At 52.2% G+C, this 23,426-nt stretch overlaps 1 protein-coding gene across 1 annotated transcript in view; it reads right to left on the bottom strand.

The window, feature by feature from the left end:
- The window catches only part of PDK4 (pyruvate dehydrogenase kinase 4), a 57,018-nt gene extending 43,198 nt beyond the window's left edge, over positions 1–13,820 (bottom strand). Inside the window, exons 1-2 of the mRNA XM_068235050.1 lie at positions 13,715–13,820; positions 7,743–7,888 (exon numbers count right to left, since the gene is read on the bottom strand). Of these exons, the coding sequence (XP_068091151.1) occupies positions 7,743–7,860 (118 nt within the window). The 5' untranslated portion in view covers positions 7,861–7,888; positions 13,715–13,820. The remainder of the gene's footprint in view (positions 1–7,742; positions 7,889–13,714) is intronic.
- Positions 13,821–23,426: the final 9,606 nt, after the last annotated feature.

The following is a 23,426-nucleotide window of genomic DNA, read 5'->3' on the forward strand; positions in this document are numbered from 1 at the left end:
CCGATTCACTGAGGTATCCCGGTGTGGATACAATATGGGCACTGCAACAACTACAGATGGTCAGTGAGATGCAAATTGCTCCAGCTTGCATGCAAATGTAATGCAAATTGCATGCAGTTTTGAACTGGGCGAATATTAGGTGGTTGGATTTGCTGCTCAGGCTGATCTGTAATGACTGTTTATTATGACAAATAATAATGCAATCGCAAACACGCCAATTTCTATCTATGCTCAGTACATGGGTTGCGATCATTGCGCATTTAGACAAGTTTCACGCCATGATCTTAAAGAGAAACTCCGACCAAGAATTGAACTTCATCCCAATCAGTAGCTGATACCCCCTTTTACATGAGAAATCTATTCCTTTTCATAAACAGACCATCAGGGGGCGCTGTATGGCTGATATTGTGGTGAAACCCCTCCCACAAGAAACTCTGAGGACCGTGGTACTCCTGGCAGTTTCCTGTCTGTGAACCTTGTTGCATTGTGGTAAATAGCTGTTTCCAACTGCCAAAAAAGCATGCAGCAGCTACATCACCTGCCAGCAGTAAAAATGTCACCATGTAATAAATGTCAGAATGTAAATCAGGGATTTAAAAGATTTTACAATGGGCAAACACTGAATTATTTATACATAATTATTGTAAAAATGAAGCACTTTTTTTTATTACATTAATTTCACTGGAGTGCCTCTTTAAGTTTCAACAGAGGGCAGAGGAAAAAAAATGCAGCAAAAATGTTTAAAAATTACCTGATTGCAAAAAAAATTTAAACAAAAATGATATAGTGCCGCAATTCCTGTGCGATTTTTTTTGTTTACAAAAAGCAGGAAAAATGTATCAGGACTGGCATTTGCGATCAGACGACATGGAAACGAAAATCGCATTGAACTCGTGGAAACGAGTTTCTTACTTTGTACAGCGCCACGGAACATGTCAGCGCTTTATAAATCAGAAACTCAGCGCTGCTTTCCATGAATTCGCACGCCGCTTCTCCTGCCAGCCAGTGGCGCCAAACTCCCAGCGACTCGTTTATCATGCCCAGAAAGAGAACAGCTGCAGGACACATCTGCTGTTTACAGCAAGTTCAGTTCCCCAAAATACTCCGAAAAAAAAAAAAAGGAAAACGCTTCTGGCTGAACGTCCGTCATTCCGCTGGCGTCAGGCGAGGAGGAGAATTTCTAAGAAACATCCAGCGAGGGCCAGAGCGTCTGAGTAATCCGGAGTCTCCCAGCTCAGGAACTTTCTACAGGCCGAGCTTTATAAACAGGATTACGGGAGACAGGCGCGCTGGTATGGGAATAACCGCGTTACATAACACAGCGACGCTGCCACATATACAACCAGCTGCGATTCTCTCGGGGGGCTAAGCAGGTCACCCGGGGTGCGGGGAGAGCGGAGGAGGCGGCACGCATGTCATGCAGGGTACACGTGTTACATAACACAGCGACGCTGCCACATATACAACACGCTGCGATTCTCTCCGGGGAAGAAGAGCTAAGCAGGTCACCTGGGGTGCGGGGGGAGCAGAGGAGGCGGCGCGCATGTTATGATGGGTACACACGCTACATTTTTCCATGTGATAGATGCATCAGATAGATAAAATCTGTCATGTCCGATATTGCTCCCGATCGTTTCTGCGCTAGATTTCTCATAGCAGTAAATGGAAAAAGATAATGAATGAAGATAAGAGAATAGAGTGCTGAATCGTTCCACAAAAACAATTGGGTCGGAGAATCGTTCGAAAAAAAAACGTAACGTGTGTACCCAGCATGATGCTGGGTTACAATTTTTCGTGTGATTCTCCGACCTGATCGTTTTTTGCGGCACGATTCCGCACTCAATTCTCTTATCTTCATTTGTTTTTCTTATTCACCGCAATGAGAAATCGAGCGCAGAAACGGAGCGATATTGGACATGAGGGATTTTATCTATCTGATCCATCTATCGCACGGAAAATTGTACCATGTGTACCCAGCATAAGACCGCGCACATTTAAAGGCGCCCATTAACCATCCAATTTCTTCAAACGATCGACCATCCAATTGATCAGAAACGATTGATTGAGCCCACAAATGGAGAGGAAAAAAAGGTAAGCAATCTGATCAGACTAAAAGAATCATTCAGATCAACATAAAATCGATAAAGCAATCGTTTGTTGACTGGCACCAGGCACCCTGTCCTATCAGCCATACAGTAGATCGTTCAGGAGATTGTACCCTAAAGGTGGCCACTAATGATCCAATCTTTTTCAACCAATCTTACCAAATCGATGTAGTAGAAGAGTAAACAGAGGGAGTATATTGAATGGATACTTCAGGCAGCCCCTTATATTACACAGAAAACATAAGATTGGATCATTAGTGACCACCTTCAGTTAGCAACACCGAAGATTTGTGGAGTCGAGGGCATCAGGATCTGTTTACCAGGCTGTTGAGTTATTTCAGGTGAACCCCCCCAGAGCGTCGGCATGTCCGATTTTGGGATGTGCAGCCCCCCTCACATTTCTAATTATAAAAAAAGTGCTCATGAAATAAATCCATAATAATAATAATAATAATAATAATAATAACTTGTAGTTAGAGACATTGCAGGACTACAGCTCCCAGCATGCCCTACCAGCTAGACAATGCACTAACTAAGCCAGGGCATTGGCATGTCATGCTGGTACTTGTAGTTCCCTGGCAGCGGGTGGTCTATAAGTTGTGGAAGTACACAGTAGAGGCAGAACTCTCCCATATGGGGGGGGGGGGTAGTTGTGGCAGTGGAGTGCTGGCGGCTGAGGGGTCTGGGAGTGAAGGGGATCCTGGGAATGCCCCCCCCCCTCTCCTCGGTGTTAAAGATCGCTCTGTGCTCAGCTATTCCTCCCAAAGAACAAACATGTTTACTCTGCAAGGAGTGGAAAAAGTTTCGGACTAGAGGAAGTTTCCGGCATAACAACGAGAGCTAAGAAAAACAACCTGTGCTGATGAGGCGAGGAGGAGACGTCTCCCTATTCCCACCTGTACAGCGCCGCGACTAACGAACGCTCAGAGACCTGCTGGGGGTGTAATAATCAGGAGCAGCACTGAGAACAATCGCAAAGAGGAGAAGTCTCCCTATTCCCACCTGTACAGGGCTGTCCCTAACGAAACTCCAACGCCTCTCGTGTGACTATCCTGACAGCGCAACACACAGGGTCGTTTGTGGGCCCGTAAAAATTGATTAGCAGTGTGTAATGACAGACCAGCAATGTGTAATGACAGACCAGCAATCAATTAGCAGTGTGTAATGACAGATCGGCAATTGATAAGTGGCATACAATGACAGATCAGCAGATCCATCAGTCGTGTGTGGGGCCAGGCAGGGACATGGGACGTAGCGAGATATATCATTTAGAAGTGAGATATAAATAAGACAGTGTAATAGGAGATACCGCAGGAATATGCTATATATATATCCCCCACAGTCCGGGTCACACTATTGGGCCTGCTAAGCTTCGGCCACGTCGGGTCACGATCTCACAACTGAACTACAGCCGAGAGGAAAGACCCCCAAACCTCTGCTGCAAAACCCCCAACCTGACACACGTCATCACCCCCCTGCACTGACCGGCACCCCAACCCTGCTGCATGCTCACACTGTACAACACACCTGCAGGTTGTGCGATTGTACAGACACGTGTACATCTCTGCTTCAGCAAGCAGCGCACGTAAAGTGTACCGGTCATTACACAGAGTACGGAATTAGTTATGTAATCTGTGCAGGAGATTAGGCAGGCAACGCCAACGGTGTCTAATACACAAGCAAGGCCGGCACCGCATGCTTAATGCAATTTACAGAACGGGTTACATCATTTGCGTAAAGCACAGTCAACTGAACGTGCGCTACCTGCACACAATGGGCTTGATTCACTAACTGGTGCAAACCTAGTTAGCACGCCTAAAGAGTTTGAGTGTGCTAACTAGGGTGCTAACCAGTTAGCACAGGCAGAGATCGTGCAGTGTGCCGAAAAGATCGCGCGGTGCGTCGTTATCGTCGCACCCTTCGCATGAAAAGTAACCCCCGGTGCCCTGGAAACATTGCACCCAGTGCAACCATAATGATGCATAGGGTGCAACGATAACGTAGAGTGAACACACCCTTCTGCATCTAACAAAACATCTATTGCCAATGTCTGATCATGAATGGCAGTCTGGAACCGCACCTCTAACATCGACTCTCACCGACCTCCGAGCGGCACAGCCTGGCTTACTCAGAATTGGATGCATTGGGCTCAATGGGAGTGAAAAACTGAATTGTAACGCCTAGAACTAAAAGGGTTTTTTTTTTTTTTAATCGGTACCCTTCAGCTATTTGATCCGCAATGTGCGGTCAAATACCTGATACTAACCCATAAATATAATAATGTATAAATAATCATATCTTCATCAATAAAAAGATAAATTGCACATAAAACAGACACCACTGCTATATGATCAATCAGTAAAAATTCTGTTCTGTTGAAAAATGTATTTCAGCCCTCAGAGTGTGATGCAGGTTTCGCTGCTCACTAGGCTGCTTCTTCAGGAGGTATCTTTGTCTGATGCACGTTTCGCGGCCATCTGTGCTGCTTCCTCAGGGTCTTTATGGATTTTCTGAAATATCTGCTCGGCATGTATATAAATTGCTGCGATCGTGAGGTCACTGAACTCTCTATAGGAATGTTACCCTATTGCTTTCAGGAGTAATACATGTCACTCCAAGGTGCAATATTCTACACCTTCTGTAACAGGCAATGCCATGATTACTAACACGGTATATTTTTAACTCTTGATGATGCAGACTTTGTAGGGATATATCTGTATCTAGCTATGTGCTGTTATTCTATTACTGACTTACATCCAACAATTTGCTATTTGGGAAAATATAAAGGTCTAAAAACCCCTGAAGCAGTGGCCAGCTGAGGCACGAAACAGGTCAGGCAAAGAGAATCTTGCAAGGATCCATAACTGTGGGTTAGAATGCATTTTCAGTTTCAGGGAGTTTTTACAGTTTTATTGCACAGCAATGATTTTATGAGATTCTTTAAAGAGATTTACCCTGTCTAATTCCCCCCTCATATGTGACTAATCACAAGTTGTAATATTATCCCACAGCTGTGTCAGCTGACTGCCATGGCAGAGCAGCTCATTAGTAAACACAGGATGTTAACCCTATGTCTGCTTCCATGAAAGCAGGGAGTAGACACGCAGCAGATTTATTGCAGGATGTGTATCAGATGTAACAAAGATTTTGCTGTTGCGTATCTTTCACAGCAGAGAGGAAGTTCTGAGTTCAGGTCCACTTGAAATAAGGCAGGGATGATTAAAATGGTGTTTTAGAAAAACTCTAAGGGCTGGTTCAGACGGACGTTTGGAGGCGTTGCGTTTGCTGGCGTCGCGTTCAGCAGCGTTCGTGTGCGTTTGGATGCGGTCGCGTTTTTTCTTCCCCTAGGGGGACATAAGCCGTCGCGGTTAACCTCCCCTGGAAGCTACATGTAGCTTCCAGGGGCTCCTTGAACGCCAGGGAAAATCGGGACCCGAACGCCGCGTTTGTGCAAACGCGCGTAAAAGCTTGGTACAAACGCTCCCATTCACTTGAATGGGAGCGTTTAACACCAAGCCCTGAACGCTGGCTGTAAACGCTCTGCAAGCGTCCGTCTGAACCAGCCCTAAGGGTCGCTACCAAGCATTAGAAGATCAGCATAGATAAAGTCCCCTGAATTCTAGGAGATAATAAATATTGCTCTCTCGTTTCAGTGCAATGCGCTTCCTCAGGGTTGGAGAGTATAATAAATTATCCAAATGCTTATCTATAGTACTGATCTGTTCTGATCAGGCATGCTGGTACTTGTAGTTTCTGTGTTGCAGATAATACATCTTCGGTTTAGCCGCTATCGCCTGCAGCGCACGATCTCATGCCTGACTTGTTTTCCCCATCCAGGTCGGTCACCTTCAGTTCACAAAGAGAAGCGTAGAAGGAATTCTTTGCTTGTCAGGTTTATGTGAGGTCAGCTCCTGATGGGAGCCGAAGTCTAAACCTCACAGAAGCATAACAACGGTGCAGATAGCGATCTCTAGAACGCCACCGCCAATATCAAACGCTTATTGTAATTCGGGAACCTGAGTTGTGTGTCCGTCACCACACTGGTAATTATCAGAGTAACCGTCTGTGGGTGATGACATCACTGCGCCGAAGGAATGAGAGAAACGCAACATTCACACATGTCTCCCTTTATAGATCGCTGCTTTATGCCAATACACACATCAGAGACGATTGTCTAATCTCAAGCCAAAATCTGGCATCGCTCCCAACTCAGTAACAAAACAAAAGAGTTCAAATAAACGTTCATAGTGAAGTAACCAACATAAACTAGACCAACTTATTTTCTGTAAGATATTGCAAGACACTAGTTGGAGGCTATGAACGCCTCTAAAGCCATACCGGGCCAACGGAACGCCCCAGGCGGCACGACAGGGCCAACGGAACGCCACGGGCGGCTCGAGAGAGACAACGGAACGCCACGGTGGGCCCGAGAGAGACAACGGATCGCCACGGGCGGCTCGAGAGAGACAACGGAACGCCACGGTGGGCCCGAGAGAGACAACGGATCGCCACGGGCGGCCCGAGAGAGACGACAACGGATCGCCACGGGCGGCCCGAGAGAGACGACAACGGATCGCCACGGGCGGCCCGAGAGAGACGACAACGGATCGCCACGGGCGGCCCGAGAGAGACGACAACGGATCGCCACGGGCGGCCCGAGAGAGACGACAACGGATCGCCACGGGCGGCCCGAGAGAGACGACAACGGATCGCCACGGGCGGCCCGAGAGAGACGACAACGGATCGCCACGGGCGGCCCGAGAGAGACGACAACGGATCGCCACGGGCGGCCCGAGAGAGACGACAACGGATCGCCACGGGCGGCCCGAGAGAGACGACAACGGATCGCCACGGGCGGCCCGAGAGAGACGACAACGGATCGCCACGGGCGGCCCGAGAGAGACGACAACGGATCGCCACGGGCGGCCCGAGAGAGACGACAACGGATCGCCACGGGCGGCCCGAGAGAGACGACAACGGATCGCCACGGGCGGCCCGAGAGAGACGACAACGGATCGCCACGGGCGGCCCGAGAGAGACGACAACGGATCGCCACGGGCGGCCCGAGAGAGACGACAACGGATCGCCACGGGCGGCCCGAGAGAGACGACAACGGATCGCCACGGGCGGCCCGAGAGAGACGACAACGGATCGCCACGGGCGGCCCGAGAGAGACGACAACGGATCGCCACGGGCGGCCCGAGAGAGACAACGGATCGCCACGGGCGGCCAGAGAGGGACAACGGAACGCCACGGGCGGCCAGAGAGGGACAACGGAACGCCACGGGCGGCCAGAGAGGGACAACGGAACGCCACGGGCGGCCAGAGAGGGACAACGGAACGCCACGGGCGGCCAGAGAGGGACAACGGAACGCCACGGGCGGCCAGAGAGGGACAACGGAACGCCACGGGCGGCCAGAGAGGGACAACGGAACGCCACGGGTGGCCAGAGAGGGACAACGGATCGCCACGGGTGGCCAGAGAGGGACAACGGATCGCCACGGAAGGCCAGAGGAGGGACAACGGATCGCCACTGGTGGCCCGAGAGAGACAACGGAATGCCACGGGGGGCCTGAGAGGGACAATGACTACCCAGCATAATACCCAGGCAAAAAAACAACACTTGTCATAACTTACCGAAGTCAAGGAACTGCTTCATAGAGAGCGGTGATGGTGAAAACCGGCTGAACCTCTCGATTTGTTTTGGCGCATTGGCCAACGCCGCATTTTTCAACAGGAAACGTGCGAACTTCATCTTCAGGACGGTCGTGGCGTTACTTCACCTATGGAAATAAGCAAAAATATTCATGAAAAATCAGCTTAAAATAGACAATGTATATGTGTCAATATACAATAGAATGCAACAGATCAACTGGGCAAAATACAACGTGCAGCAAACCAGAGCCTACAAATAACGCAAGGGGATATCCGATTGGCTGCCAAGAGAAACTAATCAAGAAAATAAGAGTCAAAGTGGAGCACTTCCCCAAAGCAACCACTGGGGGCTCTGGTTTCCTTTACAAAATAAATGTGACTACTCCAATGTTCTGCAACTATCAATAAATCAGCCCAGGAAACCTCTGTCCATTGGGAAACAAGCCACCCCCGCCACGTAACACCAATCCTTTGCTTGCTACACTGGCTCCCCATAAAATCCCTACACGACCTAGGCCCCGGATACCTGTAGGATTTGTTGTAACCAGGTCACTTGTCCCCACAACCTCAGATAATTTGACCAACCCCAGATTCCAACTAAAAACCTTTGGAGCCAGAACCTTCTGTCATGCTGCCCCTACCCTGTGGAATGCCTTGCTAAATGTAATCAAGACAGCTCCAACCCTGGACACGTTCAAATCAAAACGGAGAGGACTCCTGTGTAGTCTGGCATTTATGATCACATAACTTTTTCCCTGTACAGATCACTATGTACTGATCTGAGACAAGCTTATGTGCTTCGGGTCCTCAGGGAGTAAAATCACTTTACAAATGTTCCGTCGTTGTTCTCAGCTCACCAGGTGCCAATATCGGCCTTCATAGACTCCGATCCCCTACGCGACACCCACACTCACTAGGACTATTCTGCAACCACAAACAAATTATATAATAATGGAGATGAATACAGGACATGATGGTTAATGGGGCTTGAAGTCCAACGTCAGACATGTCCTACCACATAAAGCAGAGATAATGATTAATAGGACAAACATGTTTCTGGAATATGGCAGGAGCTACTCGCTGAGCAACAACTTTACAGCATGAAATACGCCACGGCCAGAGGAGTCAGGACAAGCAGAGAGCGACAGACATTAACCACATCAACAGCTGGAGTGCCAAGGTTAATCACTGTGAGCCAACACACAACATCGAATAATAGAGGTATATTTCTGAATTATCTCCCATGCATACTGACAGATTTGCTACAGAGGTTCTCAGTACTTCCTAGGGTGCAAAATACAAATACTTCCATCCCCTTCAGCCCCTGATATATCCATCAACAACTGTCTCCTGTGTTCCCCCACAGCCTGATGGGACAGGTCCTCTTCCCTCCTACTGTATCCTGTGCTCCCTCACCTCTTAGATTGTAAGCCTGATGGGACAGGTCCTCTTCCCTCCTACTGTATCCTGTGTTCCCTCACCTCTTAGATTGTAAGCCTGAAGGGACAGGTCCTCTTCCCCTCCTACTGTATCCTGTGTTCCCTCACCTCTTACATTGTATGCCTGATGAGACAGGTCCTCTTCCCCTCCTACTGTATCCTGTGTTCCCTCACCTCTTAGATTGTAAGCCTGAAGGGACAGGTCCTCTTCCCTCCTACTGTATCCTGTGTTCCCTCACCTCTTAGATTGTAACCTGATGGGACAGGTCCTCTTCCCTCCTACTATATCCTGTGTTACCCCACCTCTTACACTGTAAGCCTGATGGAACAGGTCCTCTTCCCTCCTACTCTATCCTATGTTACCCTACCTCTCGGATTGTAAGCCTGATGGGACAGGTCCTCTTCCCCTGCTGCTGCAGAGTACAGGCAGTGTCAGTAGGACTATAGCTAAGATGCCCCCCTATTTCTGTGCCTGGAGATAGCAGTATAGGTAAAGCACATCTAAGAGGACCAGTCATAGTAACTGAAATGCATAGATCATTGGGGAAGCTTTGTCTGGCGTTACATAAGAGGTGACACAACATCTCCAACAACCCCCCCCCCCCCCCACCATACAATGGGACAGTCAGTGTCCAGCTCCTCTTTGTCACAGCAGCAGATGGCAGGAGGTCGGAGCACAGCTGGGGGTGGGGGGGGGGGGGGGGGGGGGCTCAGGGTCTAGCTGATGGCCAGCAGGGACTATACAGACCTCTGGAGCCAACACTGCTCACCAGTCAGCAATGATGCACCTTACTCAGCAGCACTGGTCCTGGCACTGGGATAGGCAGCAGCCCTGCACCTGGCACTAGAATAAGCAGCAGTGGCACTAGGATAGGCAGCAGCCCTGCACCTAGCACTAGAATAAGCAGCACTGGCACTAGGATAGGCAGCAGCCCTGCACCTAGCACTAGAATAAGCAACACTGGCACTGGGATAGGAAGCAATCCTGCACCTGGAATTGGGATAGGAAGCCAAGGCACTAGGATAGGCAGAAGCACTGGGATAGGCAGTCCTGGCACTGGGATAGGCAGAAGCACTGGGATAGGCAGAAGCAGCACTGGACCTGGCACTGTAATAGGCAGCAGCCCTGGACCTGGCACTGGGAGGGATAGGCAGCAGCCCTGGCACTGGGAGGGATAGGCAGCAGCCCTGGCACTGGGAGGGATAGGCAGCCAAGGCACTAGGATAGGCAGAAGCACTGGGATAGGCAGAAGCACTGGGATAGGCAGAAGCAGCACTGGACCTGGCACTGTAATAGGCAGCAGCCCTGGACCTGGCACTGGGAGGGATAGGCAGCAGCCCTGGCACTGGGAGGGATAGGCAGCAGCCCTGGCACTGGGAGGGAGAGGCAGCAGCAGCTCTGGCACTGGGAGGGATAGGCAGCAGCAGCTCTGGCACTGGGAGGGATAGGCAGCAGCAGCTCTGGCACTGGGAGGGATAGGCAGCAGCCCTGGCACTGGGAGGGATAGGCAGCAGCCCTGGCACTGGGAGGGATAGGCAGCAGCCCTGGCACTGGGATAGGACGCAGCCCTGGCACTGGGAGGGATAGGCAGCAGCCCTGGCACTGGGAGGCATAGGCAGCAGCCCTGGCACTGGGAGGCATAGGCAGCAGCCCTGGCACTGGGAGGGATAGGCAGCAGCCCTGGCACTGGGAGGGATAGGCAGCAGCCCTGGCACTGGGAGGGATAGGCAGCAGCCCTGGCACTGGGAGGGATAGGCAGCAGCCCTGGCACTGGGAGGGATCGGCAGCAGCCCTGGCACTGGGAGGGATAGGCAGCAGCAGCTCTGGCACTGGGAGGGATAGGCAGCAGCAGCTCTGGCACTGGGAGGGATAGGCAGCAGCCCTGGCACTGGGAGGGATAGGCAGCAGCCCTGGCACTGGGAGGGATAGGACGCAGCCCTGGCACTGGGAGGGATAGGACGCAGCCCTGGCACTGGGAGGGATAGGACGCAGCCCTGGCACTGGGAGGGATAGGACGCAGCCCTGGCACTGGGAGGGATAGGACGCAGCCCTGGCACTGGGAGGGATAGGACGCAGCCCTGGCACTGGAAGGGATAGGACGCAGCCCTGGCACTGGGAGGGATAGGACGCAGCCCTGGCACTGGGAGGGATAGGACGCAGCCCTGGCACTGGGAGGGATAGGCAGCAGCCCTGGCACTGGGAGGGATAGGCAGCAGCCCTGGCACTGGAAGGTATAGGCAGCAGCCCTGGCACTGGGAGGGATAGGCAGCAGCCCTGGCACTGGGAGGGATAGGCAGCAGCCCTGGCACTGGGAGGGATAGGACGCAGCCCTGGCACTGGGAGGGATAGGACGCAGCCCTGGCACTGGGAGGGATAGGACGCAGCCCTGGCACTGGGAGGGATAGGATGCAGCCCTGGCACTGGGAGGGATAGGACGCAGCCCTGGCACTGGGAGGGATAGGACGCAGCCCTGGCACTGGGAGGGATAGGACGCAGCCCTGGCACTGGGAGGGATAGGACGCAGCCCTGGCACTGGGAGGGATAGGACGCAGCCCTGGCACTGGAAGGGATAGGACGCAGCCCTGGCACTGGGAGGGATAGGCAGCAGCCCTGGCACTGGGAGGGATAGGCAGCAGCCCTGGCACTGGGAGGGATAGGCAGCAGCCCTGGCACTGGGAGGGATAGGCAGCAGCCCTGGCACTGGGAGGGATAGGCAGCAGCCCTGGCACTGGGAGGGATAGGCAGCAGCCCTGGCACTGGGAGGGATAGGCAGCAGCCCTGGCACTGGGAGGGAGAGGCAGCAGCCCTGGCACTGGGAGGGAGAGGCAGCAGCCCTGGCACTGGGAGGGATAGGCAGCAGCCCTGGCACTGGGAGGGATAGGCAGCAGCCCTGGCACTGGGAGGGATAGGACGCAGCCCTGGCACTGGGAGGGATCGGCAGCAGCCCTGGCACTGGAAGGGATAGGACGCAGCCCTGGCACTGGGAGGGATAGGCAGCAGCCCTGGCACTGGGAGGGATAGGCAGCAGCCCTGGCACTGGGAGGGATAGGCAGCAGCCCTGGCACTGGAAGGGATAGGCAGCAGCCCTGGCACTGGGAGGGATAGGCAGCAGCCCTGGCACTGGGAGGGATAGGCAGCAGCCCTGGCACTGGAAGGGATAGGCAGCAGCCCTGGCACTGGGAGGGATAGGCAGCAGCCCTGGCACTGGGAGGGATAGGCAGCAGCCCTGGCACTGGGAGGGATAGGCAGCAGCCCTGGCACTGGGAGGGATAGGACGCAGCCCTGGCACTGGGAGGGATAGGACGCAGCCCTGGCACTGGGAGGGATAGGACGCAGCCCTGGCACTGGGAGGGATAGGACGCAGCCCTGGCACTGGGAGGGATAGGCAGCAGCCCTGGCACTGGGAGGGATAGGCAGCAGCCCTGGCACTGGGAGGGATAGGCAGCAGCCCTGGCACTGGAAGGTATAGGCAGCAGCCCTGGCACTGGGAGGGATAGGCAGCAGCCCTGGCACTGGGAGGGATAGGCAGCAGCCCTGGCACTGGGAGGGATAGGCAGCAGCCCTGGCACTGGGAGGGAGAGGCAGCAGCCCTGGCACTGGGAGGGATAGGCAGAAGCCCTGGCACTGGGAGGGATAGGCAGAAGCAGCTCTGGCACTGGGAGGGATAGGCAGCACTGGGAGGGATAGGCAGAAGCCCTGGCACTGGGAGGGATAGGCAGCAGCAGCCCTGGCACTGGGAGGGAGAGGCAGCAGCCCTGGCACTGGGAGGGATAGGCAGCAGCCCTGGCACTGGGAGGGATAGGCAGCAGCCCTGGCACTGGGAGGGATAGGCAGCAGCCCTGGCACTGGGAGGGATAGGCAGCAGCCCTGGCACTGGGAGGGATAGGCAGCAGCCCTGGCACTGGAAGGTATAGGCAGCAGCCCTGGCACTGGGAGGGATAGGCAGCAGCCCTGGCACTGGGAGGGATAGGCAGCAGCCCTGGCACTGGGAGGGAGAGGCAGCAGCCCTGGCACTGGGAGGGATAGGCAGAAGCCCTGGCACTGGGAGGGATAGGCAGAAGCAGCTCTGGCACTGGGAGGGATAGGCAGCACTGGGAGGGATAGGCAGAAGCCCTGGCACTGGGAGGGATAGGCAGCAGCAGCCCTGGCACTGGGAGGGAGAGGCAGCAGCCCTGGCACTGGGAGGGATAGGCAGCAGCCCTGGCACTGGGAGGGATAGGCAGCAGCCCTGGCACTGGGAGGGATAGGCAGCAGCCCTGGCACTGGGAGGGATAGGCAGCAGCCCTGGCACTGGGAGGGATAGGCAGCAGCCCTGGCACTGGAAGGTATAGGCAGCAGCCCTGGCACTGGGAGGGATAGGCAGCAGCCCTGGCACTGGGAGGGATAGGCAGCAGCCCTGGCACTGGGAGGGATAGGCAGCAGCAGCCCTGGCACTGGGAGGGATAGGCAGCACTGGGAGGGATAGGCAGCAGCAGCACTGGGATAGGCAGCACACACTGCTCTCTCTGTCTCACCTCCTCCCGGTTCCCGGTTCGCTCCTCTCGCACTCTGATCTCTCCACTCAGCAATCACTCTTATTATTCAGCTCCAGGGGGAGGGGCCCCGCCAGCCAGCTCCGCCCACCTCCTGCAAGAAGGAGGAGTCGCGCCGCCGGCTCCACTAATCCGCAGCAGAGAGTTTGGCACAAACAAGTGCGGGGCGCGCGCGGGGGGCGGGGCCGGCCGCTCATGTTGCCGGGCGCTCTCGCGGCGGAGGGGCAGCTGATTGGCTGGCGGTGGAGGAAGGGGGAGGAGACTGCAGCAGCTCGTGCACCGTGCTGTGGCGCACGTGCTGGCCCCTCCCCCCGCTCTGTGCTGAGGGGGAGGAGGTGGGTCTTCCGTGCGTTCCATTCACTCTGCGTTCCATTCACTCTCTGTGTGATAATAAAGAGTGTGTGTGTGGGGCGTGACCTGAGGCAGCCCAGCCGAGAGAGGTAACAGCAGGACACGGGCGTATGTATGAAGAATACAGCCTGCATGCATCTCTCCAGGGCAGAGTGCTGTACAGACGCGCCCCTCGGCTACAGCCTGCGCTCTGTCGTCATGGAGAAGGGAGGTGCGAAGCTACAGCATCCCCGGTGTACAATAATCCCCATACGCCTCCCAGCACTTCCTGCTGAGGGGGCGGAGAGTATGTATGAAGAATATCGCCTGCATGGATCACTTCAGGACGGAGTGCTGTACAGACAAGACAAGACAAATAACATTTATATTGCGCTTTTCTCCTTGCGGACTCAAAGCGCCAGAGCAGAGCAGCAGCCACTAGGGCGCGCTCTATTGGCAGTAGCAGAGTAAGGGAGACTTGCCCAAGGTCTCCTACTGAATTAGTGCTGGCTTACTGAACAGGCAGAGCCGAGATTCGAACCCTGGTCTCCTGTGTCAGAGGCAGAGCCCTTAACCATTACACCATCAGCCAACTGTACAGGCGCGCCGCTCAGCTACAGCCTGCGCTCTGTCATCATGGAGAAGGGGAGAGGCAAAGCCACAGCAACCCCTGGTACAATAAACCCCATACGCCTCCCAGCGCTTCCTGCTGAGGGGGCGGGGCATATGTATGAAGAATATCGCCTGCATGCATCTCTCCAGGGCAGAGTGCTGTACAGACACGCCCCTCGACTACAGACTGCGCTCTGTCGTCATGGAGATGGGCGGGGGAGCATCAAAGCCTCTGGTGGTGGGGTAGTAGGAGAATGATGCGCTTGGCAGAGATGTTCCGCTAGTCTCATCTCCCTGCGACGCATCGGGGCCGTCCAAACACACACTGGATTCTTAGCATAGGCGGCCCGGGCCACCACTGGCCCCCATGGAATGTCACCTGTGTGTGCTGACAGTGCAGCATGGCGTGTGTTCACAAGGTTTGCAGTGCAGCGGGGAATGTAGCTTTAGGTTAGTGGTGCGATGTAACGGTGTGCGCCGGTGTAACGCACTGCAGAGCACCACCCATGCAACAGTCACAGTGCGATGTAACGGTGTGCGCCGGCGTAACGCGCTACAGCGCACCACCCATGCAACAGTCACAGTGCGATGTAACGGTGTGCGGCGGTGTAACGCACTGCAGCGCACCACCCCTGCAACAGTCACAGTGCGATGTAACAGTGTGCAGCGGCGTAACGCACTGCAGAGCACCACCCATGCAACAGTCACAGTGCGATGTAACGGTGTGCGCTGGCGTAACGCACTGCAGCGCACCACCCATGCAACAGTCACAGTGCGATGTAACAGTGTGCAGCGGCGTAACGCACTGCAGAGCACCACCCATGCAACAGTCACAGTGCGATGTAACGGTGTGCGGCGGTGTAACGCACTGCAGCGCACCACCCCTGCAACAGTCACAGTGCGATGTAACAGTGTGCAGCGGCGTAACGCACTGCAGAGCACCACCCATGCAACAGTCACAGTGCGATGTGACAGTGTGCAGCGGTGTAACGCACTGCAGAGCACCACCCCTGCAACAGTCACAGTGCGATGTAACAGTGTGCAGCGGCGTAACGCGCTGCAGAGCACCACCCATGCAACAGTCACAGTGCGATGTAATGTTGTGCGCCGGTGTAACGCGCTGCAAAAGCACCACCCATGCAACAGTCACAGTGCGATGTAACGGTGTGCGGCGGTGTAACGCGCTGCAGCGCACCACCCATGCAACAGTCACAGTGCGATGTAACGGTATGCGCCGGTGTAACGCGCTGCAGAGCACCACCCATGCAACAGTCACAGTGCAATGTAACGGTGTGCGTCGGCGTAACGCGCTGCAGAGCACCACCCATGCAACAGTCACAGTGCGATGTAACGGTGTGCGGCGGCGTAACCCACTGCAGAGCACCACCCATGCAACAGTCACAGTGCGATGTAACGGTGTGCGGCGGTGTAACGCACTGCAGCGCACCACCCATGCAACAGTCACAGTGCGATGTAACGGTGTGCGCCGGTGTAACGCGCTGCAGAGCACCACCCATGCAACAGTCACAGTGCGATGTAACGGTGTGCGGCGGTGTAACGCACTGCAGCGGACCACCCATGCAACATTCACAGTGTGATGTAACGGTGTGCGGCGGTGTAACGCACTGCAGCGCACCACCCATGCAACAGTCACAGTGCGATGTAACGGTGTGCGGCTGCGTAACGCACTGCAGCGCATCACCCATGCAACAGTCACAGTGCAATGTAATGGTGTGCGCCGGTGTAACGCGCTGCAGAGCACCACCCCTGCAATAGTCACAGTGCGATGTAACGGTGTGTGGCGGTGTAACGCGCTGCAGAGCACCACCCATGCCACAGTGCGATGTAACGGTGTGCGGCTGCGTAACGCGCTGCAGAGCACCACCCATGCAACAGTCACAGTGCGATGTAACGTCGTGCGCCGGTGTAACACGCTGCAGAGCACCACCCATGCAACAGTCACAGTGCGATGTAACGGTGTGCGGCGGTGTAACGCACTGAAGCGCACCACCCATGCAACAGTCACAGTGCGATGTAACGGTGTGCGGCGGTGTAACGCACTGCAGCGCACCACCCCTGCAACAGTCACAGTGCGATGTAATGGTATGCGGCGGTGTAACGCGCTGCAGAGCTTTCCTGATCACTGTGAGCCGAGCCTAAAGGACACCTGAAAAGAGAGGTATATGGAGGCTGCCATATGTATTTCCTTTTAAACAATGCAGATTGCCTGGCTGTCCTGCTGATGCTCTGCCTCTAATTCGCTTAACCCTAGCCCCTGAACAAGCATGCAGCAGATCAGATGACTGAATTGTGACTGGATTAGCTGTATGCTTGTTTCTGATGTGTGATTCAGCCACTACTGCAGAGAGATCAGCAGGGCAGCCAGGCAACTGGTATTGTTTAACAGGAAATAAGTATGGCAGCCTCCATATCCCTCTCTCTTTTCAGGTGAGATTTAAAGGAACCTGAAAAAACCTGTCCTGCGCAGGTGCTAGGTGCCCTAGGTGCGCGCGAACAAGATGCAGGCGCAGTGGATGTCGACTTGCAGGTTGGCGATCATGAAACAGACATGGTGGTGGTGGGGGGGGGCAGAGGATCATTTGGTAATGGCGCAGGCACAGAGCGGCTGCAGGGGGATGGCAGAAGCCACAGGTAAGTGAAACTTTTTTTTGTCAAGCCGGTTCACATCTGCGTTTCGAGCCAAACGGATCCGGTGAGCGGATCTGGTCTCTGCTTCACCGGATCCGGATGGCTCTGTGCACACTGCCGAATGGAAGTGAAAACGGATCTGATCAACGATTGATCGGATCAATTTTCAATACGTTTTGCTGGCTTGAATACATACCTAATCTTCAGTAGCAGTCGGCGGTAGAGGCTTCCTCTTCTTCCGCTGTGACTACACAGCGCGTCATGTGACTAGTCACATGACGTGGAAGAAGACGGAATCCTCTTCCGCCGGCTGCTACAGAAGATCAGGTATGTATAAACCTTCCCTCACCCACCCTCCCGTCGGCATATCCCTCCCATCCCCCGTGGAACGGTCTGTTTCCTCACTAGTGTGAATAAACGTTCTGTCTCCCATTGCCCCAATGCTGCTGCATTATTTGTCTGGATCCGTTCCGCTGGGCAGAACGGTCCGGAAAATTAGGGCCTGCAGCAATTTTTTGATCCAGGGACCGGAACGTACGGAACGTATCCGCACCAACAGACGTATGTGAACAGTCCAATAGGTTAACATTGGGTCCTTTCACATCCGTTCCGTTTGTACAGTATACGTTCCGGCTCCGATCCGCAAAAAAACGCAGATGTGAGCCGAGCCTTACTCCAGATATAAACAAGGGCAATCAGAGTACATTAATACCTTGTGTAGATTCCCTATTACTTTCCTAGCATTACAGAAGACCACCTGCTCTGCCCACCACAGAAAGGACACCCTGAGTCCTCATTCACAGGAAGACATCCCCTCTGGGCAGTGTTACCATATGAAAGACCACCCCTCCCCCCCCATGCAGCCATGCAAGTCAGTGGATCCCCTGTGTTTACATATAAATGCTTCTCACATGAGATGCAAGCCAGGCTAATACACCCACTCTGTACTGATCTGACAGATGTTTCACCAGCTTTCATGCAGTCTGAGGATTGGCTTTATCATACCTCCCAACTTTTTGAGATGAGAAAAAGGGACACTTAAGCCACACCCCTAATCACGCCCCCGTCACACCCCTAGTCACGCATACTATAAAGATTTCATAAGAAAAATATATTTCTGTACCGTGTTAGCCAAACAATATAAGTAGGTAGAAAAAAACACTAGGACTACATCCCAGAAAGCTTGCATTATTTAACGTTATCAGTTAGCCATTAAAAGGTATTACTTTTACAAGACTTTGTTTTTTTTCTACCTGCATATAAGAAAAATATATTTTATATATTTCAAACCACACTGGTCCTTCCTATCCTGGTTCATTTTCCTGCATATTAACATTTTAAAATTAGTAATATATCAATTTAAACGATGGGAATAAAGTTTGGAGTCAAACACATTTTTTAGGAGATTATATATATTTTCACAGAAAGAGGGACAAAGTCCTGAAAGAGGGACAAATGAGGAGGAAACAGGGACAGAGGGACAGGGCTCCCAAAGAGGGACTATTAAGCCACGCCCCTAGTCACGCATACCATAAAGATTTCATAAGAAACATATGTTGTTTTATAATTCAATCCACACTGGTCCTTTCTATCCGGGTTCATTTTCCTTCATATTAACATTTTAAAATTAGTAATATATCAATGTAAAGAATGGGAATAATGTTTAGAGTCAAGCAAACACATTTTTTTAGTAGAGAAATATCTATATTTACATAGAAAGAGGGACAAAGTCCTGAAAGAGGGACAAAGTCCTGAAAGAGGGACAAATGAGGAGGAAAGAGGGACAGAGGGACAGGGCTCCCAAAGAGGGACAGTTGGGAGCTATGCTTTAATAGAATACAATTAGCATGAATTCAGAATTGTAAGGCCTGGCTCACCTTGGTACTCAGGCCTCATTCACACCTAGAAATGAAAATGCAAGCGTTTTGCATTTTTGTGCATGTTTTTTCCTCCCGCACGCCACTGCGTGCTGCGTTTTTTGAAAAAGCACTTTTTCAGAGCAGTTTTGTAATTCACTCCCTGACGCAAGTCAGGAAGTGAACTCTTTGGCCCGGAAAAAAATAAATACAATGGGCTTGATTCACAAAGCGGTGCAAAGTGTTTGCACGCTGGTGAAAAGCCCTTTATCACGCCTAAACTCAGTTTAGGCGTGAAAAAAAGAAACTTGCACAAAATTCCCGCACGCAACACTTTGCGCCCATTAAACCCTATGGGCGCTGCATGCGCGATTGAGCGCCGGGCTTTGCGCGCGATCAGCAGCACAAAGTGGTGATAACTCAGCTAGTGCAAAGGTTATCATCCCTAAAGTCTTTTAGGCGTGATAACTGGGCTATCACCGCATTGCTAATCAGGCCCAATGTATTTATTCTAAAAAATGCGAACGCAATTGCTGCACAAAGCAGTTTTATGAGCGTTTAGCGCTCTTCCTATACCTTCCATTATAGCAAAATCACCTAAAAAATGTTCAAGGCACCGCGCTGATATTGAACCTTCTCATAGAGATTCATTGCACAAGCATTTTGTGGGCGATTTTGAAAATCGCCTGTGCTGGAAAAAAGGGCAAAAACGCCCATAGTGTGAGCGAGCCCTAAGAATGGTCTGCTAAACAGACTGGATCCTAACGAAGGTGAATGGATCCCTAAGTTATCAACAGGATCCATTCTCATTGCTCCATTAGAACAGATCTGTTCAGCATGGACCGGTAGTCAGGAGTGGTTGCGATAATTTGGGAGTGACGGACGCATCGCATTGTCAGAACAGATCATAAACTGATGCCCAATAAAAACTGATAACTTCCACAGATCAGTTTTCATCCGGATCAGCTTCTGATCCATCCAGTATGAACCGAGCCGAGCCTTAATGTCGGATTGACCAACCCTAGTGCAGTGTACAGCCTGAGCTCAAAGCTTTTAGGCTTCATTCACACCATTTAGGACAGATGACCACGCAATCGGAACGCGTACGATTGCACGTTATCTGTGCCGCTATCCGCTGCACATCCTAATCACTACAGTGAATGAGTCAGTGCTGCGCTTCCCAAAACATGCATGCAGCAGTGTGATTGCGTCGCAGTACTGCGCAGCACATTAGATCAGAATGGCAGAAGTGCCGTCTATGCCCGTCTGCCGTTCTTGGGTGTCGCACACGACATGCGCTGCCAAAGTGCGCTCGACAACGCGTATGATGTGAGCAAGGCCTTACTAGAATCTTTATTTTTCCTTTAATGTAAAACTGACAGCGTGTTTGAATGATGATGTACTTGTAGGACAGCGCTGGATCCCCGAGGCTGAAGAGGGCGAGGAAAGCCTCATTAGGACCCAGAGGTTCCCCCTCCTGAGGTAAGTACCCCCCAGGGGCAGTTTTCTTCCTTACAGGTGTTCTTCAAAGATCTGGGAAAGAATAACATCCCCACTAGGAATGTATAGAGGAATAAGAGACCGGAAAGCCCTCCTACTAAAAAGCAATGCTCAGTGTAATTTGCCTTCTTGAGGCCGGTTTTACGCCATTTTTTTGTGCTGTGTTTACACTATGCGTTTCGTCCATGCACTGTGCATTGACGGCGGAGCTTGCGGTAACGTGCTGCTGTCCTTGCGTCAGCACGGATACTTCTGGTGCACCGCAAGGGACTGCAGTAAGTGTGAAAGTCTCCAAAGACTTTCATTGTTTTGCGGACTCTTGCAGCAAAATAGGATAACACTACACAGGTTCACCCTGCTGGTGTAAAAGGGGGCCTAAAACAGAATACACTGAGCAAAGCATAAGTAGGGGGAACAGTTGTGCCTCACTCCAGTAACAATCTAAGGCCTCGTTCACACTGGGGGGCGATTGCTGCACTTGCTGCTGTGCCTCACCCCAGTAATAATCTAAGGCCTGGTTCACACTGGGGGGCGATTGCTACACTTGCTGCGGTGCCTCACTCCAGTAATAATCTAAGGCCTGGTTCACACTGGGGGGCAATTGCTGCACTTTCTGCTGTGCCTCACTCCAGTAATAATCTAAGGCCTGGTTCACACTGGGGGGCGATTGCTGCACTTTCTGCTGTGCCTCACTCCAGTAATAATCTAAGGCCTGGTTTACACTGGGGGGCGATTGCTGCACTTGCTGCGGTGCCTCACTCCAGTAATAATCTAAGGCCTGGTTCACACTGGGGGGCGATTGCTGCACTTGCTGCTGTGCCTCACCCCAGTAACAATGTAAGGCCTGATTCACACTGCTGCACTTGCTGATCGGCAAAGCTCTTGTGCAGTGTCACCTTATGAGCGTGTTCTCACAGCAGCATGGGGATTTGTGGAAAATCTAAATCTAGCTGCATCTACCATTTTTCAGAGCGATTCTGCAGTGTACAAAAATGCACATTCCTTTAAAAATCGCTCTCAGAATCACAATTGCTTAGCATGCTTTGCAGTGGGAGCTTCGGATTCTTATATATGTATATTTGAGAAAGAAACTGACAGCAGAGCAGTTTACAAATCACATTACAGAGCGGTGAATGCCCCAGAAGTCTTGTATCTTGTGACTCCAATACAGCTTGTTGCTGCACAGCTCCTGAGGGCCCGGTCCTTTTTTACTATTGTGGCCCTGAGACCTCCCCCTCCCGAGGTAGGTATCCACCAGAGGGCTTTGTACAGGTACAGGTTCTCTTTAAAGGACACCCGAACTGACATGTGACATGATGAGATAGACATGTGTATGTATAGTGCCTAGCACACTAATAACTATGCTGTGTTCCTTTTTTTCTTTCTCTGCCTGAAAGAGTTAAATATCACGTATGTAAGTGGCTGACTCCGCCCCGACTCAGACAGGAAGTGACTACAGTGTGACCCTCGCTGATAAGAAATTCCCCTTTTTATCTCTTTCCTGCTCTCAGAAGCCATTTTCTGCTTGGAAAGTGTTTTATAGTTGGAATTTCTTATCAGTGAGGGTCACACTGCAGTCACTTCCTGTCTGAGTCAGGACTGAGTCAGCCACTTACATACCTGATATTTAACTCTTTCAGACAGAGAAAGAAAAAAAGGAACACATCATAGTTATTTGTGTGCTAGGCACTGTACATACCCATGTCTATCTCATCATGTCACATGTCAGTTCGGGCATCCTTTAATGTCTAGCTGAACATGGTTTAGTGCAGGCTTTCCAAACTGTACGTTCCTTCTTCAGGCATCTTACAGAACCTCACCCTGCATCATATGTCTGGAGAAGAAACCATTGTTTGCAAAGCTGAAATTGTGAACATATTTGTAATAATCAATCAATCGTCACTTGCCTCATAGAGCAGCCTGCTGACCGTGTCTCCTCCAATAGGCCTCGTTCTTCTCTGACCCTTCAGCCACTTCTGCCCCTTTATATGAGGGGGGGGGGGGGGGATTCTCCTGCAGGTTCTGACAAGTCTAGACATGTGTCTGCCCTCCCCATGTGCACTTCTCTGTCCGAGACCCCAGACATACTCAGGTCTAATGCTAGACACACACCATTCAATTTCCCAGACAATCGATGAGACAAAACAGTTATCTCCAACATGTCTGATCAGCTTTTCCGATCACTACTACACAAAATCCATCCCTTTATCAATCGGACGCTGATTGGGCATGTCAGAAATAATCGCTTTGACTCTGATGATTGCTCGGGAAATTGAATGGTGTGTACGGAAGACGTCGCTATAGAAATAATAAATATTGATAATGAATTCACCGGCTGGGTATTGGCTGGCGCTGTCAGTGTCGCTATATATCCAGCGTGTCAGATCTGTAGGCGACATTTTTTTGTGGTTTCTTTTGAAATGAAACGATCCTAGGGATGAAAATAAGTGTGAAAGCATCCTAGAGACAAGTCCTCCATAAGTACCCTGAGAGCGGCACTTGCCACAGACGCCCTCTGCACCTGCTGTGGCCACAGTGCAAATGTAACTATCCTAGTGATGAGAATAAGTGTGAAAGCATCCTAGAGACAAGTCCTACATAATTACCCTGAGAGCGACACTTGCCACAGACCGCTGCACCTGCTGTGGCCACAGTGCAAATGTAACTATCCTAGTGATGAGAATAAGTGTGAAAGCATCCTAGAGACAAGTCCTCCATAATTACCCTGAGGACTTGTCACTTGTCTC

Source organism: Hyperolius riggenbachi, chromosome 5, assembly GCF_040937935.1.
Source record: "Hyperolius riggenbachi isolate aHypRig1 chromosome 5, aHypRig1.pri, whole genome shotgun sequence".
NCBI classification, from domain to species: Eukaryota; Metazoa; Chordata; class Amphibia; order Anura; family Hyperoliidae; genus Hyperolius; species Hyperolius riggenbachi.